The 19,645-nt window shown below is 51.1% G+C and overlaps 1 protein-coding gene across 1 annotated transcript in view; it reads right to left on the reverse strand.

Moving 5' to 3' along the window:
• Nucleotides 1–19,645, reverse strand: part of spega (striated muscle enriched protein kinase a) — a 684,640-nt gene that overhangs the window by 10,968 nt on the left and 654,027 nt on the right. Inside the window, exons 41-43 of the mRNA XM_068034685.1 lie at nt 17,732–17,900; nt 15,664–15,903; nt 12,839–13,062 (exon numbers count right to left, since the gene is read on the reverse strand). Coding sequence (XP_067890786.1) covers nt 12,839–13,062; nt 15,664–15,903; nt 17,732–17,900 — 633 coding nt within the window. The remainder of the gene's footprint in view (nt 1–12,838; nt 13,063–15,663; nt 15,904–17,731; nt 17,901–19,645) is intronic.

Genomic DNA, 19,645 nt, shown 5'->3' on the forward strand with positions numbered 1-19,645 from the left:
CACAGACACAACCCCACTCTCTCACACACACAGACAAACACAGACACAACCCCACTCTCTCACAGACACAGACACAACCCCACTCTCTCACAGACACAGACACACACAGACACAACCCCACTCTCTCACAGACACAGACACACACAGACACAACCCCACTCTCTCACAGACACAGACACAACCCCGCTCTCTCACAGACACAAACACACACAGACACAACCCCACTCTCTCACAGACACAGACACACACAGACACAACCCCACTCTCTCACAGACACAGACACACACAGACACAACCCCACTCTCTCACAGACACAGACACACACAGACACAACCCCACTCTCTCACACACACAGACACACACGGACACATCTCCACTCTCTCACATACAAAGACACACACGGACACATCTCCACTCTCTCACATACACAGACACACACAGACACAACCCCACTCTCTCACACACACAGACACACACAGACACAACCCCACTCTCTCTCACACACAGACACAACCCCACTCTCTCACACACACAGACACAACCCCACTCTCTCACAGACACAGACACAACTCCACTCCCTCACACACAGACACACACAGACACAACCCCACTCTCTCTCACACACAGACACAACCCCACTCCCTCACACACACAGACACACACAGACACAACCCCACTCTCTCACACACACAGACACAACCCCACTCTCACACACACACAGACACAACCCCACTCTCACACACACAGACACACACAGACACAACCCCACTCTCTCACAGACACAGACACAACTCCACTCCCTCACACACAGACACACACAGACACAACCCCACTCTCTCACAGACACAGACACAACTCCACTCCCTCACACACACAGACACACACAGACACAACCCCACTCTCTCACACACACAGTCACAACTCCACTCTCTCACACACACAGACACAACTCCACTCTCTCACACACACAGACACACACAGACACAACCCCACTCTCTCACACACACAGACACAACTCCACTCTCTCACACACACAGACACACACAGACACAACCCCACTCTCTCTCACACACAGACACAACCCCACTCTCTCTCACACACAGACACAACCCCACTCTCTCACACACACAGACACACACAGACACAACCCCACTCTCTCACACACACAGACACACACAGACACAACCCCACTCTTTCACACACACAGACACAACCCCACTCTCTCACACACACATACACAGACACAACCCCACTCTCTCACACACACAAACACACACAGACACAACTGCACTCTCTCACATACACTGACACAACTCCACTCTCTCACACACACAGACACAACTCCACTCTCTCACACACACAGACACACACAGACACAACCCCACTCTCTCACAGACACAAACACACACAAACACAACCCCACTCTCTCACAGACACAAACACACACAGACACAACCCCACTCTCTCATAGACACACAGACACACACAGACACAACCCCACTCTCTCACATACACAGACAAACACAGACACAACCCCACTCTCTCACAGACACAAACACACACAAACACAACCCCACTCTCTCACAGACACAAACACACACAGACACAACCCCACTCTCTCATAGACACACAGACACACACAGACACAACCCCACTCTCTCACATACACAGACAAACACAGACACAACCCCACTCTCTCACAGACACAAACACACACAGACACAACCCCACTCTCTCACAGACACAAACACACACAGACACAACCCCACTCTCTCATAGACACACAGACACACACAGACACAACCCCACTCTCTCACATACACAGACAAACACAGACACAACCCCACTCTCTCATAGACACAAACACACACAGACACAACCCCACTCTCTCATAGACACACAGACACACACAGACACAACCCCACTCTCTCATAGACACACAGACACACACAGACACAACCCCACTCTCTCACACACATAGACACACACAGACACAACCCCACTCTCTCACAGACACAGACACAACCCCACTCTCTCACAGACACAAACACACACAAACACAACCCCACTCTCTCACACACACAGACAAACACAGACACAACCCCACTCTCTCACATACACAGACACACACAGACACAACCCCACTCTCTCACACACACAGACACAACCCCACTCTCTCACAGACACAAACACACACAGACACAACCCCACTCTCTCACACACACAGACAAACACAGACACAACCCCACTCTCTCACAGACACAGACACAACCCCACTCTCTCACAGACACAGACACACACAGACACAACCCCACTCTCTCACAGACACAGACACACACAGACACAACCCCACTCTCTCACAGACACAGACACAACCCCGCTCTCTCACAGACACAAACACACACAGACACAACCCCACTCTCTCACAGACACAGACACACACAGACACAACCCCACTCTCTCACAGACACAAACACACACAGACACAACCCCACTCTCTCACATACACAGACAAACACAGACACAACCCCATTCTCTCACACACACAGACACAGCCCTACTCTCTCACGTACATAGACAAACACAGACACGACCCCACTCTCTCACACACACAGACACAACCCCACTCTCTCACATTCACAGACACACACAGACACAACCCCACTCTCTCACACACACAGACACAACCCCACTCCCTCACACACAGACACAACCCCGCTCTCTCACAGACACAAACACACACAGACACAACCCCACTCTCTCACAGACACAGACACACACAGACACAACCCCACTCTCTCACAGACACAAACACACACAGACACAACCCCACTCTCTCACATACACAGACAAACACAGACACGACCCCACTCTCTCACACACACAGACACAACCCCACTCTCTCACATTCACAGACACACACAGACACAACCCCACTCTCTCACACACACAGACACACACAGACACAACCCCACTCTCTCACACACACAGACACACACAGACACAACCCCACTCTCTCACACACACAGACACATATGAACATATGAATTAGGACCAGGAGTAGGCCACTCGGCCCCTCGAGCCTGCTCCACTAGTCAACAAGATCATGGCTGATCTGATGGTAACCTCAACTCCACATTTCCCGCCTACCCCAGATAACCTTTCACCTGTTTGCTTATCAAGAATCTATCTACCACTGCCTTAAAATATTCAACAATGCTGCTTCCACCGCCTTTTAAGGAAGAGAGTTCCAAATAGAGGCCTGCGACCCGACCCGAACCTGGCGGGACCCGATGACATGCGTCGGGTTCGGGTTGGGTCAGGCCCAGCTTCAGGGTACGGCCTTCGGGCTCAGGACGGGTCGGGCGGGACACACACGGTAAGTGCTCTGCTGGTAAATATTGAAATCAAAAAATTTACCTGAGCTGGGAGTCTGGGACGAAACTGAGTCTGTGCAGTGAGTGTGCGACGTCACTGTGACATCATCACGCATGCGCTGCAGCTTCTTACAGGTTCGATGCCAGGAAGGTAAGTCAACGGATGGTCGGGTTGGGTCGGTTTTGGGCCGGGTCGGGCACGGGGAAAAATCGGAGGGACTCGGGCCGGGTCAGGCTCGGGTCCGCTGTGGTTTTTCGTTTATTTATTTATTTTAGAGATACAGCACTGAAACAGGCCCTTCGGCCCACCAAGTCTGTGCCGACCATCAACCACCCATTTATACTAATCCTACATTAATCCCATATTCCTACCACATCCCCACCTTCCCTCAATTCTCCTACCACCTACCTACACTAGGGGCAATTTATAATGGCCAATTTACCTATCAACCTGCAAGTCTTTTGGCTGTGGGAGGAAATCAGAGCACCCGGAGAAAACCCACGCGGTCACAGGGAGAACTTGCAAACTCCGCACAGGCAGTACCCAGAATCGAACCCGGGTCGCTGGAGCTGTGAGGGTGTGGTGCTAACCACTGCGCCACTGTGCCGTTTGGTCAGATTCGGGTCGGGTTCTTGTTTCCCGACCTGAGCAGGCCTCTAGTTCCAAAGATTCACAAGTCCCTGAGAGAAAAAATTTCTCATCTCTGTTTTAAATGGGCGATCCGTTACTTTTAAACAGTGACCCCCTAGTTCTGGATTCTCCCACAAGAGGAAACATCCTTCCCAAATCCACCCTCTTAAAACCCCTCAGAATCTTATGGGCTGAAATCAGTGGCGGGTGAAGGAAATGCTGGTCTGCCCGCCTGGGCGGCATGTTCAAGAGCCACTGCAATCTCAAGTGCGGCAGCTCATTTAAATAGCCAGGGCGGGCTGCCTCCCCCACCCCCCACAGATCACCAGGAGGGGGCAGGCTGTCCGTCACCGACAATGACGTCAGCTGCCTGTGTGTTTTTGCCCCTTCTCCACCCCCCCAATAACAATTAAATTAATTATTTGCCCTCCCCCCCCGCAAAACGCTTACATTTACCATCTGACCTTCCCCCTCCAAACTGCACAAACGTTCAACTGCAACCCTTCCCACCATCCCCCAAAACCATGACATTAATTTGACCCCATCCCCCACCTCCTGCACTGATAAACCTCCCCACTCCCCGCCAGTGTCATGCCTCGTTTCCCCAGACGGATTTTTGAAGGCACAGGAGTGCCGGCCGTTAGGCCGAAGGTCACAGTGGGCCCTCAAGAGTAATGGTAAGTACATGCAAATTTATTAATTTACTTTATTTGCATATGGTGATTGTGCTCCCGTCACCGAGCGACGGGAAGGCTGCCACAGTGCCCTGCCGCTGCCGGGAGGATCAGGCCGGGCCCTGCCGGTGTCGAGGTCCGTGGCGGATCTCATCCGGGGCCATCTTCCGGCCCCCCACCACGCCCGACGTTGAGGGCTCCTTAAAATCCAGCCTTACATGTTTCAATCAAGTCGCCTCTTACTCTTCTAAACTCCAGCAGATACAAGTCTAGCCTGTCTAATCTTTCCTCATAAGACAACTCGCCCATTCCAGGTATCAGTCTAGTAAACCTTCTCTGAACTGCTTCCAACACATTTACATCCTTCCTTAAATAAGGAGACCAATACTGTACACACTACTCCAGATATGTACCTGTATAGCTGAAGCATAACCTCCCTACTTTTGTATTCAATTCCCCTCACAATAAACGATAACATACTGTTAGCTTTCATAATTACGTTCTGTACCTGCACACTAACCTTGTACGATTCATACACTCGGACACCCAGATCCCTCTGCATCTTAGAGCTTTGCAATCTCTCACCATTTAGATAATATGTTTCTTTTTTATTCTTCCTGCCAAAATGGACAATTTCCCACTTTCCCACTTTCCCACATAACACTCCATTTGTCAGATCTTTGCCCACTCACTTATCCTATCTATATCCCTTTGTAGCCTCCTTATGTCCTCTTCACAACTTACTTTCCTACCTATCTTTGTGTCATCAGAAAATTTAGCAACCATACTTTCGGTCCCTTCATCCAAGTCATTTATATAAATTGTAAAAGGTTGAGGCCCCAGCACTGATCCCCGTGGCACACCACTCGTTACACCTTGCCAACCAGAAAATGACCCATTTATGCCTACTTTCAGTTTCCTGTTAGCTTGCCAATCTTCTATCCATGCCAATATGTTACCCCCTGCACCATGAGCTTTTATTTTCTGCAATAACCTTTGCACACACACACTCACTCATACACCCAGCCTCACATACACACACACACAGACATAGACACACAGACTGACATATCCACAGACCCTCACAGAAACACACACACACTCGCACAGGAGGACAGACCCACACACACAGACACACGCCACAAAGAGACATGTCCACACACTCTCGCTCACACACAGACACAGATGGATACACACACACGCTATGGATTTTGATCACAGGAATAGAAGTGGGCCATTCGGCACCTCAACTCTGTTCTGCATTTCAACCAAAGTCATGGCTGAGTTGTGCTCCATAACCCACCTTACCTGACCAAAACAAATTGCACTGTCCCCACAAAACACTCCCAGGGCAGGTACAGCACGGGGTTGGCTGCTAACTGCCCCTGTGGCTCATATACGACCAACGTGCATTGCTTGTTGTCACTGACCCCTTGGAGAAGAGAGAGTGCCTTATCTCAGCCAAGTGGACCAGCTAACCTAACCCACCATCATGTACCGGCTACTTCGGGCGAGCATCATTGCCCACTGCCCACTGCCCACTGCACCCCTCACAACCCCAACCCCCCCCCCCCCCCGCAGAGCAGGCCGCAATCCAAAACTCCCAACCGAGTGGAATCCTGGCCAAGGGACCCCAGACCCAGAGTGTAGGACATCACCAAGGTTAGAAAAAGTAGCAGAGGACATGAGGGAGCTCAGGAAATAATCAGCAGGGTGACACCAAGCTCAGGGTTTAGAGGCCTGTAGTTTATTTTGAATTATAGAAAAAAAAAACGGGGTTGGCTGCTGCATAATTGGAGGTGCTGAATGCATCAACGAGGTGCAGCTGAATGTGGCTGTGTGACTGCTTCAAGGAGAGAGACTGAGTTTGAAAGGAAGGTTTTTCCATCTATCTTAATTCTGAAAGAATAAAACAGGAGGCCAGAGGAACTGACAGCACTTGTGAGTTTGGCTTTTTGAAGCCCTTTCATTGATTGTTATGGGGAGGGGGAAAGGAAGAGACCGGAAGACCTTGGGTGGGACTGTTTTGTTTCAACAGGCAGCTCCGGTGTTTAACAGCATTGAATAGGAACTGCCTCCCCATCCCAACGAGCTAGCCTGGGATAGCTGGAGCTGCCCAGATGAAGAGACTTTCTCTTTACTGCTTCAAACAACACCAGAAGCAGAGTGTGCCTGGCCAGCTACAGCTGTCCCAGGTGAAGATATCGCAACCCCCTCCCAGCACCAACTGGAAGACTAGCGAAGAGACTGTCTGAAATAAGATCTGCAAAGAGACTGGTTCCTCCTGCCGTCCTCTCCTTCAGCCTCTCTCCGTAGCCATAACCTCCATTTGCGTATTTTTGGGTTAATTTGTTATTATTTGGTATTTCCTTTCTCTCCATTTCTATTTTATTCAACGGTGGGTGTGACTCTTCTACCCCATGGCTTCTCAGCCCTCTCTGGTGGCAGGGCCTTCCTATGCTGTAGCAGCTGCGGCAGCCACTCCTGTGGCCCCGTCACCATTTAAAATCTTTAAAAACCTGACATCAAAGCATGGGGTGAAGAGTTACACCCACCCAACTATGACTATTGAGGCTTGCGTTAAGGCAACGGCTGAGGTTGTTGGCCCCTCGGCCATTGTCGCAGCCTCAAAGATGTACGGGAAGGCTGTGGTCTTCCTGAAGACCGAGCGGGCGATGCCCCTTGCCCTGAGTAAGGGGCTCACAGTGGGTGGGACTTTCCTGCCAGCGGACCCTCTGGGGGCCACTGCGCAGCAGATAATGTTGTTGAACGTCCTGCCTTTCATTCCTGATGAGCTCCTCCTCCCCCACCTGCACCAACTGGGGGAAGTGAGGTTGGGGATCACCCCAGTCCCGCTCGGTCTTCGGGAGCACAGCCTCCGGCATGTCTACTCCTTCCGCCGCCAGCTATTTAGGCAGCTGGTGTGGGAGGAGGTCTTGGAGGGCCACTTCAGTGTGGAGTTCCAGGGGACAGCCTACCGCATCTTCTGGACTTCGGACGGGCACGGTGCCATGTCTGCAAGGGGGTGGGGCATGTTAGTAAGAACTGCCCCAACATCCTGGTCACCAATTCCACCTTGGTGGCCCAGGGTGGCGCCACTGCACCTCCTCCCACTCCCCCTACACCTCCTACAGACACCACTCAGGTTCCAGAGGCTGTGGTTGTCATGGCCTCCGGTGGGGAGGGGAGTGCCTGTCCGTGTGGAAGGAAGACGCGGAGGAAAAATAAACACAGAGAGGCGCGTCCCCTGGACACCACGGCACCTGAGCCTGAGCTCAGCCCAAGGCCCGCTCCTGGGGAACCCACTTGCCCCAGGGCTGGGCTCAGTCTCAGGGTAACTAAAAAAAAAGAGGGTGCGGAGGCGGAGGCCTCTAATGACATGGAGGTCTCTGAGCCTCTGCGCCCAAGTAGGAAAAAGAGGAGAAGGCACCCCTCCACATGGGCCGTGATGTGCAGGGCCCATCTGTTGGAGGGGAGCTGTCTCCTGTTTCGGGTCCCCAGGTTCCCCCTGCCGCCACCATCATCAATGCTGCAAAGCCTGGGCAGGAGCTCCCTACCCCTCAGGATGGAGGGAAGAGGGAGACGCCTGTACATGTAGCCCCTCCTGAGGCAGCAAGTGGAGCCCTGCTTGCGGTGGGGAAGCAGGGGGACGCTCCTGGAGAAGCCTCCCATTCTGCCACTGGGTCGAGTGCCCTGTGTGGAGGGGAGGGCAAGGCCCCAAAGGGTCGGGCCTCCCAGCTAAAATCCACTCCCAACCAGAACAAACCCGACCCAGTTCTAATTGAAAATGCTGCCCCATCTGCTGGGTCTGTGGGCACTGGCGGGGTGGGAGATCGCCTACTCTCTCTGCCTCCAGTCCCAGCTCGGGCTGGATTTCTGGAGTCAGGAATTATCATCTCCCCTGGACCGCCCATTGGCCTCGGGATGGAGGTGGAGGGGGGTCCTGAACCACTGGGGCCCATAGGCTCCAGTTCCATTCTAGAACCCAGAGAGGACTCCTCTGCCATCAATCTTGGGGGTGGGACCGTGAAGGAGGTGGGACCAGCTGGCGCAGCTGGGACGTCCGCCCCACAGTGTGTGGTGGGTGTGTCGGCCGCTGGCAGTGACGACCGGGAGGAGGATGGGGACTCGGTGTGGGGCACGGAGGACAATATTGAATCCATCGCCAGTGAGGCGGTGAATGCCCTCGTGCCTCCCACCGAGTCTCCTCTCATCCCCACGGCGGAACTCCGGGATTTCCTCGAGCTATGCAGGGGCTGCCGCAATATAGTTCAGCTGGCCCTCGGCCGTTGGTCAAATCTGGCGCTGATCATCCGGACCGTCGGTGCCGCCCTGAAGAAAGCGGGGAAGGGCGCGGGTGTGAAATTGGTTGATAGGCACCGGTTTAAAGCATTCCTCAATGGGTTGCTGGGGGAGTGCAAGGCCAGGTGCACTTCTACTCCCTCCTCACAGTGAGCTGTTGGTGACGGGTTTTAAGTACCTTTGACATGAAGATAACCATAGCCAGCCTCAACATCAATGGCAGCAGGGGGTCTCACTGCAGATTTCACAATCTCTCACTCCTCAGGGAAGGGAGATATGCGGTTAGCTTTCTGCAGGATACCCACATCGTTCCGGGAGACAAAGCCACCTGGCTCCTGGAGTGGCAGGGTGGGGTCTACATGAGTCACCTCACCCCTATTTCTAGTGGGGTGGCTATCTTGTTGGCCCTGAATTTTCAGCTGGAGTTCTTGGGTGTCAAGGAGTTTGTGCTGGGCCGCTGGCTCCATTTCGCCGTTCGCCTGGGTAGCGTGCCGCTCCACTTTGTGAACGTGTACACGCCCAGGCCCGGCGCGTTGCAAGCACGCTTGTTTGAAGAAATGTCCGCTCTCTTGAGCTCCATCGATAGCGGCGAGTGCATCATCCTCTGGGGGGATTTTAACTGTACGCTTGAGGTTGGAGATCGCTCCCTCAACTTGGTGGACGTCTGGCGGAATCTCCATCCCGACTCCAGCGCCTTTACGTGGAGGTCTGGAGGAGGAGGGTCCCGAATCGACCACCTCTACATTTCGCAGGCATACGTCTCCGGCGTCTTGGCGGCCTCCATGCGGCTGGTGCCGTGCTCGGACCACCACCTGGTGTGGGCGGAGTTCATCCGCTCAGCACACGGGCGGGGTCCGCGTACTGGCACTTTAACAACCAGCTGCTGTCTTTCGCTCTGGGAGAGGAGTGCATCAGGGATGCCCAATGTCCGGTCAATTGTTTACCATCTGCGTGGAGCCCTTCCTGTGCCTGCTTCGCAGGAAGTTGACATGATTGGCTCTGCGGGGGTCGGCCATGCGGGTCGTCCTCTCGGCTAACGCCGATGACGTGCTCCTCGCGGTCACAGATCCCGTTGACTTGCGGAGGATGCCCAACTTCCAGCAAACCTTTTCTGCCGTGTCCTCCACAAGGATCAATTGGGAGAAATGTTCCGTACTCCTCGTGGGTCAGTGGCGGGTGGTCTCCCTGCCGGAGGAGTTGACACCTTTTGCGTGGAGCACCACGCACCTCCTCTATCTGCGAGTCCACCTTAGCCCCTCTGAGGAATCCTGGCCGGCAAACTGGCAGGAGTTGGAGGCGAAAGTCACCACACGGCTGCTCCGAGTGCTCTCCTACAGGGGTCGAGCGCTGGTCATAAACCACTGCTGGCCTCGATGCTGTGCGACTCTCCACCATCGGACCTTGCAGAGATACCTGTACGTCGAGAGTCCTCCCAGATGGTGTGCGCTGGCGACGTATTTATTCCGCCAGTGTCATTGGCTTCAAAATGACATGCAGCTCCTGGCGCAGACCATTAGCCCCGCCTCTCTGAGGGAGTTGCCTGTCTTTTACCGGGATCTATTCAGAGTCTGGAACATGGTCGCCTCCAGTCAAGGTGCTCCCCCGCTGGCGGAGGAGAGCGCCTCGGCTGTCTGGGCAGCCGACTCCGGGGACGGACTGGCGGGCGGAGGAATAGCCGAAGCCCCCAGGACGCCCCGCACTGTGGGTGACGAGGGCGCTCGGGAGTGCGGAGCGCTGCTGGCCAATCTGACCCCCTCTTGGCCGGAACTGCTCATTGGACCCAGGCCCTGAAACCCTCCTCGGGAGCCGGTCCCGTACAACCCGAGCCGCCTCTCGGAAATGCCTTCCGTGCCATTCCAATTGGCGCGGAGGGGTTTCCTGTACGGGCTGCTCCTGCACACTCTCCACTTCCTCGCCTTCGTCAGTCAGCTGGACACGCCCTGGCGGCCCGTGTTGCCATCTGGCGGCGAGGGGAAACCCCAGTGGAGGTCTCTCTATGCGGGAGTTCTCCCCCTTTACATTGGGGACCTGGGGTGGAGGGTGTTGCACAGGGCAGTCCCGTGCAATAGACATTTAAGCAGGTTCACAGACTCCCCGGCCGCTTGTAATTTCTGCGGCCTGGACGAGTTCGTGTCCCATGTGTATCTGGAGTGTGTAAGGTTGTAGCCCCTGTTTGAATATTTTAAGGGGCTGTTCCTCAAGTTCTGGCTGCACTTCAGCCCCACGCACCTGATCTTTGGGCATTCGGTGTGGAGGGGTGTGGGCCGGGAGGAGGACCTCCTCGTCGGTCAGCTCCTGGGCCTGGCCAAGGTGGCAATTCCCAGGTCCAGGCTGTGGGCTGTCGGGCGGGGTGGGGGGGGGGGGGTCCGTCCGCCCTGATTGTCTGCCCCCCCCTTCTGCAATTACGTTCGCGCCCGGGTGTCCCTGGAGAAGGAGCATTGGGTGTCCGCCAGCACGCTTGAGGCCTTCTGCGACTGACGGGCACTTCAGGGATTGGAGTGCATCATTGATACTGAGAATGGCATTTTGAGTTTTTTGATTTATTTATCTGTTTTTAATAAAGTTATTTTAAAATGTATATAAAGTGGGCCTGGGAATAAAGGCCCCCTCAACAAAAATATTTTTTTTTAAACGGGGTTAGATACGAGTATAGCTCCCTCTACACTGTCCCCATTAAACATTCCCAGGACAAGTACAACACTGGTTAGATATGGAGTGAAACTCCCTCTACACTGACCCACCTACTGAAGCATATAATAACCAGTCAGTATCTTTTGAGGAGCTGGGCGACGGGCACTTCGAACATTTGTCCTTGTTCTGCTAAGTGCAAATTCAGGCCGACATGCCCAGTGCAGTACTGAGGGAACACTGCACTGTCAGAGGTGCCGTCTATCGCATGAGATGTCAAGTCAAGACCCTGTCTGCCCTCTCAGGTGGGCGTGAAACATCCAACGGCACTATTCAAAGGAGAGCAGGGAAATTATCTCCGGTGTCCTGGGCCAATATTTATCCCTCAACTAACATCTCTTAAAAAACAATATATATTTTTTGGTCATTACCACACTGCTATTTATGGGAGCTTGCTGTGCGCATATTGGCTGCCACATTTTCAAAACAACAGTGACAATACTTCAACAATATTCCAGTGGCTCTAAGGAATGTTGGGATGTCCCGAGGTTGTGAAAGGCGCTATAGAAATGCAAGTCTTTTTTCCTGTACGCACACACGGACTAAGACAACGGGCACACACACGTCCTGTGGGGACACATCCATCTTATTGTATAGCTATCTGATTCCGGTGAAAGGATTTGGAATACTTTATTGCCACGGTTGCAGCATTTACACTTGTGAACATTCTACTTGCTGGCGCCTCACACGTTAATAATCTGGTGGGTGGGGTGATATCGTTCTAGGTGTGAGGGGAAAGCGGACAAGGCAGCAAATCGCCCACCCATTTTATACAACTTCAATGGAACAGAAAAGCGGGCAGCAGATTCCTGTCGCCTTCCTGCCCGAGACTGACTTCACCCCTCCCCTCAACCTCACCGTCTCTGAATGGGAGGGGCTCATCCTGCAATCCGGATTCCCTCTGGGAAGCGCACCCTCAGGGAAAATCCCCTGAATTCTCCTCCCGATAATTCTGCCGGGCAGAAATCAGTAGGATTGCATGCCTGGCATTTCTTGAGGTGGCGCCTTTGTCTCACTAGTTGAATGGTGTGGGTGTGTTGGGGGGAGTGGGGGGTTGAGTGGGGGGTGGGGAGAATGATGTTCCTCTGACTGGATCGGCCAGTGCATGCTCTGTCTCTGGCTCAGCCCCAAGGAGCAGCTCCTTTGGGTGATGGGTTTACACTCACACATGTACTCTGGAGTCCCCACACGGCGGCCCAGTGGCTTGGGGACAATGGCGTTGAAGAAGTGGGCGCTCCCAAAGTCCACCAGCTTGACAATGTTGAGGTAGGTGACGATGACGTTGTCCGGTTTGATGTCCAGATGCACAATGCGGCGGCTGTGCAGGTAGTCGAGGCCTTGGAGGATCTGCAAGATGTAACCAACCACGTCGTCCTCAGAGTATCGAAACCTGGGGGCGGGAGGGGAGGGAGAGCTGTGAGTCGTGGTCCTGTGGGGAGTGCTCAGGCCTCTGAGTCAGAAGGTTGTGTGTTCAAGTAATATTCCAGAGATTTGAACATGGAATCTAGGCTGACATTGAAACACATCACCGAGTCATAGAGTTATACAGCACAGAAACAGGCCCTTCGGCCTATCGTGTCTGTGCCGGCCATCAAGCACGCAACTATTCTAATCCCATATTCCTGCACTTGGCCTGTAGCCTTGTATGCCTCAAGTGCTCATCTAAATACTTCTTAAATGTTGTGAGGGTTTCTGCCTCTACCACCTCTTCAGGCAGTGCGTTCCAGATTCCAACCACCCTCTGGGTGAAAACATTTTTCCTCAACCTCCTGCCCCTTACCCTGAATTTATGCCCCCTGGTTCTTGTGTCCTCCGCTAAAGGAAAAAGTTTCTTGCTATCTAATCTATCTATGCCCCTCATAATCTTGTTCACCTCAATCATGTCCCCCCTCAGCCTTCTCTGCTCGAAGGAAAACAACCCTAGCCTATCCAGTCTCTCTTCATAGCTGAAATGCTCCAGCCCAGAAAACATCCTGGTGAATCTCCTCTGCATCCTCTCCAGTGCAATCACATCCTTCCTATAGTGTGGTGCCCAGAACTGTACACAGTATTCCAGCTGTGGCCTAACTAGTGTTTTATACAGTTCCATCATAACCTCCCTGCTCTTATATTCTGTGCTTCGGCTGATAAAGGCAAGTATCCCACATGCCTTCCTAACCGCCTTATCTACCTGTGTGGCTGCCTTCAGTGACCTTCTGTACTTCCAAGGGTCCTACCATCCATTGTATGTTTCCTTGCCTTGTTAATCCTCCCAAAATGCATTACCTCACACTTTTCAGGATGAAATTCCATTTGCCACTGCTCCACCCATCTATATTACCCTGTAATCTCAGGCTTTCCTCCTCACTATTTACAACACCACCAATTTTAGTGTCATCTGTGAACTTACTGATCATACCTCCTATATTCACATCTAAATCATTAATATACACTACAAACAGCAAGGGTCCCAGCACCGATCCCTGCGGTACACCACTGGTCACAGGCTTCCAATCGCAAAAACAACCCTCGGCATCACCCTCTGCCTCCTGCCACTAAGCCAATTTTGGATCCAATTTGCCAAATTGCCCTGGATCCCATGGGCTCTTACCTTCTTAACCAATCTCCCATGCGGGACCTTATCAAAAGCAAAAGTCATTATCATACTGCTGTTTGTGGGATCTTGCTATGTACAAATTGGCTGCCGCATTTCCTACTTTACAATGGTGCTTCACCAAGTACGTCCTGAGCTTGTGAAAGGCGCCAGTGAAATGCAATTCTTTGTTTCTGTTGCTCCCAGTGCAGTATTGAGGGAGTGCTGCACTGTTGGAGCTGCTGTCCTTTGGATGAGAATCTTATAGCACAGAAGTAGGCCATTCAGCCCACTGTGCCTGTGCTGGCTCTTTGAAAGATTGATCCAATTAGTCCCTCTCCCTCACTCTTTCCCCAAAGCCCTGCAAATTCTTCCTTTTCAACTATTTATCCAGTTCCCTTTTGAAAGTTACTATTGAATTTGCTTCCACCGCCCTTTCAGGCAGCGCGTTCCAGATCACAACAACTCACTGCGTTAAAAGATTCTCCTCATCTCCCTCCTCTGTTTTTTTTTTCCACCAATCACCTTAAATCTGTGTCCTCTGGTTACCAACCCTCCTGTCACTGGAAACAGTTTCTCCTTATTTACTCTATCAAAATCCTTCATGACCTCGATTAAATGTCTCCTTAATCTTTGCTGCTCTAAGGAAAACAATCCTAAATTCTCTTGTCTCTCATCATCCCTGGAACCATTCTAGTAAATCTCTTCTGCATTTCCCCAAGTTCTTAACATCTTTCCTAAAGTTTGAGCAAAATTGAACACTCTGGCTGACTAGTGCTTTATATAAGGTTTTACAATAAACTCCTTGCTTTTATACTGTATTATGCCTCTGTTTATAAAGCCATGGATCCTGTACTTTTTTAATGGTATTCGCAACTTATCCTCCCCATTAACTGGCATATGTAACAATTTCTTTTCCCTGAATATCTCAAACTGACACAATGTGAGGGATCACTCTAAACAATGACTTCTTCATCCAAACTGTCTGGGCTGGATGGTTTCTGAAGATCAGATGTAACCTATTAATTGGTAACACCTTTTTGTTACATTGAGCTGTCAATCAAACTATGCTACCTGTTAATCAAGCTATACTACCGTCAATCAAGCTACACTACTTGTCAATCCAATAGTGATAACTGTCAATCCAATTGTGTTACCTGTCAATCAAGCTATGCTTCTTTCAATCAAATTGTGATAACTGTCAATCAAATGTTGCTACCTGTCGATTAAACTATACTTCCTGTCAAATTGTGTTAATTGTCAATCAACTTGTGCTACCTGTCAATCAAACCATTTTACCCATCAAGCAAACTGTACTACCTGTCAAATTGTTAATTGTCAATCAAATTGTCCTAGCTGTCAACCAAACTATGCTACCCGTCAATCAAAGCATTCTACCAGTCAATCAAATTCTGCTACCTGTCAATCAAGCTGTACAGTATCTCCTTTCCCAAACAGTTTTCTGAGATGAGCACCAGGTATCGAGGAGTGACGTAGGCTTCGTGGAGGGACATAATCTTCTCATGGTGGAGGGCTTTGAGAATCTCGTATTCCTGGAGGACAGCCTGCTTATTTTCTCCTTCATAATGGATAATCTTGGCCATGAAGATTTTCCCAGTGGCATTTTCCTTACACTCCCGGACCACGCCAAAACGCCCTCTGGAAAGCAAGCACAGCAAGTCAGACTCCAACACGCCGACAATCAGGTAGAGAATCAATAGGCATGACTAAGGGGCAACCTAGCAGAAGGCACCAACTGATAAATCATGCACAAGCATCCCAAACACGGAAGGGCTGAATCAAGAGAGAAGCTATTTCCTCTGGTGGAGGAGTCCAGAACAATATGTTTCTTTCTTTTGTACTCAATGCCTTTACTTATAACACCACCCGTACACTTTTGTTAAACAACCTTCTCAATCTGTCCCACCCATTAACTGGCTTATTCAACAACTCCTTTACCCTGAATATTAGGGGTGATGTCAGGTGACACAAAGGGGAGTGGAAATCCGGACTGTCGCCTGTATACAAACTGTTGGGGGTCAATTGAAAATTTTCAAAAATGACACTGATAGATTGTTGTTGGGCTGGGTATTAAGAGTAGATGGAGTTCAGATACAGATCAGCCATGATCTAATTGGATGATGAAACAGGCTCAAGGGGCTAAATGGCCTCATCCTGTTCCTACGATGCAGAAGTCCAGTTGACATGATGCAGAAACCACCCCAGGGTCAATAGTTGAGGAACAGCTGGAGCTTCCTGTGTGTAAATTGGTTGCCATTTTCGCTTGCACGACCTCAAAAAGCAGTTCACTGTGGCTCAAACTCTTGGAGATGATTCCCTCGCTTGTATTCCTGTTCCTATCAAAGGGCATTCTAAACTGACAGTCTACTTGTTACTGGCAAATGGATCAGAAATTGGCCGGTGTGTCCTTTATTTTGTGTAGATAATTGCAAATTGCAAAAGATCTTCTTTGTGGATGTTGAGGTTTGTAGGCCGTTTTATTAACAAATATCTGAGATCTCGCTTTCACTGGACCGGTGATGGATGCCAGGGTAGATACTCTGTTCCTGTGCCAGTTCTCTGCCAATGTCACTCAGAGGCAATCTATGTTATTTTCTACCCTTAGACTTGTTAACTTCCATCTTGTGTTTGATCATTAAGTGAAATGAAAACAAACATTTGACTCTCAATGCAAAACAAGGACTTGTAGGTCAAACAGAATAAAGTGGCTTCGACCTTGCCTGAACAACATCAAAGAAAAGACTTGCATTTTTTTTTTCATGGGATGTGAGCATCGCTGGCCAGGCCAGCATTTGTTACCCAGCTTGCGAGGCCATTTCAGAGAGCAGGTAAGAGTCAACCACATCGCTGTGGGTCTGGAGTCACATGTAGGCCAGACCGGGTAAGGACGGCAGATTTCCTTCCCTGAAGGACATTAGTGAAGCAGATGGGTTTTTTGTGACAATCGATGATAGTTTCATGGCACCATTACTGAGACTAGCTTTGCATTCCAGATTGTGATGAACTAATTGAATTTTTAGTAATTAATTGAATTTAAATTCCACCAGCCGCCGTGGTGAGATTTGAATTTTGTGTCCCCAGGGCATTAACCTGAACCTCTGGATAACTAGCTCAGAAAGTACTTAATTGGCTATAAACACTTTGAGAACATCCAGAGGTTGTGAAAGGTGCTATAGAAATGCAAGTTCTTTTCTTCCTGCTCAGTCGGGAGCTATGGGAGTACGTGATTGTCCCCCAAAGAGGCAGTAGGGAAGGAGGGTAGAATGGAACGTTTGTGGTGGTGACAGGTTTGTCCTAATATCTCCTTATGTGGCTCAGTGTCAAATATTTGTTTGAAAATGCTGTTGGGGCCTTGGGACATTTTGACAAATTTAAAGGCACCAAATAAATGCAACTTGTTGTTGCTGTCGAGGTGACAGTGCCCCTTTAAGCTGCCGCTGTTCCCCATGCAGTCGCTGTGCTTTACCTGGCCTTCTCTTCCATAAAGGTGTAGGGTTTTTGTGGGACACCGTGCCTCAGTCCCATGGCGGAGCCATCAGCCGATTTCGAGGTGGGGGAGAGCCTGGTGGGCATCACCGATGCTTCCGATTCCACAGATGCTGGGAATGGCGCTGGTGGGGTTGGCGAGATGGCAGCTGAGAATGGGGAGACTGGCGGTGTGACAGGGGAGGGGGCAGCGGGGGAGAACTTCGAGGGGGCGGGGGAAACGCTCTTTGTTGGGGAGGGGGCGACTGTCTTTGTTGGGGAGGGGGCGACTGTCTTTGTTGGGGAGGGGGCGACAGCCTTTGTTGGGGAGGGGGAGACTGTCTTTGTTGGGGAGGGGGCGACTGTCTTTGTTGGGGAGGGGGCGACTGCCTTTGTTGGGGAGGGGGCGACTGTCTTTGTTGGGGAGGGGGCGACTGTCTTTGTTGGGGAGGGGGCGACTGTCTTTGTTGGGGAGGGGGCGACTGCCTTTGTTGGGGAGGGGGCGACTGCCTTTGTTGGGGTGGGGCCGAGCTTTGAGGGGATGGGGGAGACTGTCGATGGAGCGGGGGAGACAGTTGTCGAGGATCCTGGCGTGGGGGCTGGTGTCGCCTTCGCAGAATACACAGGCACCGGAGAGATTGTGGGGACCGCTGCAGGCTGTTGCTCTGTGATAAAAAGACAAAACACCCAGAATTAAACAGACATCAAAGATAAACCCTAGGCACATGAATATTGAATAAATCATCCTTCACCGCAGACAGAAAGAAAGACAGAACTTGCATGATGGGGAGCACATTCTCTGGGCACCATCTGTGTTTTGGGAACATTGGATTCAGAAAGAACTTGCATTCATATGGCACCTTTCATGACCTCAGGACATCCCAAAGCACTTTACAGCCAATGGAATACTTTTGAAGTGTTGTCCTTGTTGTAATGTCAGAAACATGGCAGCCACTTTGGGCACAGCAAGATCCCACAAACAGTAATGTGATAATGACCAGATTTAGTGAATGTTGGTTTGAGGGATAAATACTGGCCAGGACATTGGTGAGAACTCCCATGCTCTTGTTTAAAAAAGTGCCAGAGGATCATTATTTTATGCCCACCTGAGAGGGCAGACAGGCCTCAGTTTAATGTCTCATTGAAAAGACGGCACCTCAGACAGTGCAGCACTCCCTCAGGGCTGCACAAGCAGTGACAGCCTGGATTTTGTGCTTAGGTCTCTGGAGTGGTGCTTCAACCTACAAACTTGTGACTGAGAGGTGAGACTGATACGCACTGAGCCAGGATTGACAGTGGGCTGGGAAAGGCTGTGTAGGTGAGCTGTGCAGACCAGGAGGTCCGTACTCCTGCCTTCAGACTGGGCTCAGTCAGGGTGGAGGTAGTGGAGGTCTACTGTTGGCCTCAGTGCCCTGCGCCATGGAGTCGGAAATCAGCTGGCGTTTTTGATTCTGATCTCTTTCCAGCAACTTTGGACTGGAAGTTGCATTGTGCATTTATATATCACCTCTAATGTAGTAAACCATCCGCAAGGTGCTTCACGAAATATGAATTAGATTCTGAGTCACATAAGAAGATATCAAGATGTGACCAAAAGCTTAGCCGACGTTTAAAGGTTTTAAGGAGCATCTTAAAGGAGGAGAGAGAGGTGGAGAGGTTTAGGGATGGAATTCCAGAGCTTAGGGCCCAGGCAGCTGAAGGCACGGCCTCCAATGGTGGAGTGATTAAAATCAGGGATGTTCAAGAGAATTGGGTGAGCGCAGATATCTTGGAGGGTTGTGGGACTGGAGGAGATAACTGAGATAGGGAGGGGGCAAGATCATGGAGGGATTTGTAAACAAGGATGAGAATTTTAGAATTGAGGCGTTGCTTGGCTGGGAGCCAATGTCGGTCAGTGAACACGGGGGTGAATTAA

Source organism: Heterodontus francisci, chromosome 7 (genome assembly GCF_036365525.1).
Source record: "Heterodontus francisci isolate sHetFra1 chromosome 7, sHetFra1.hap1, whole genome shotgun sequence".
Taxonomy (NCBI): domain Eukaryota; kingdom Metazoa; phylum Chordata; class Chondrichthyes; order Heterodontiformes; family Heterodontidae; genus Heterodontus; species Heterodontus francisci.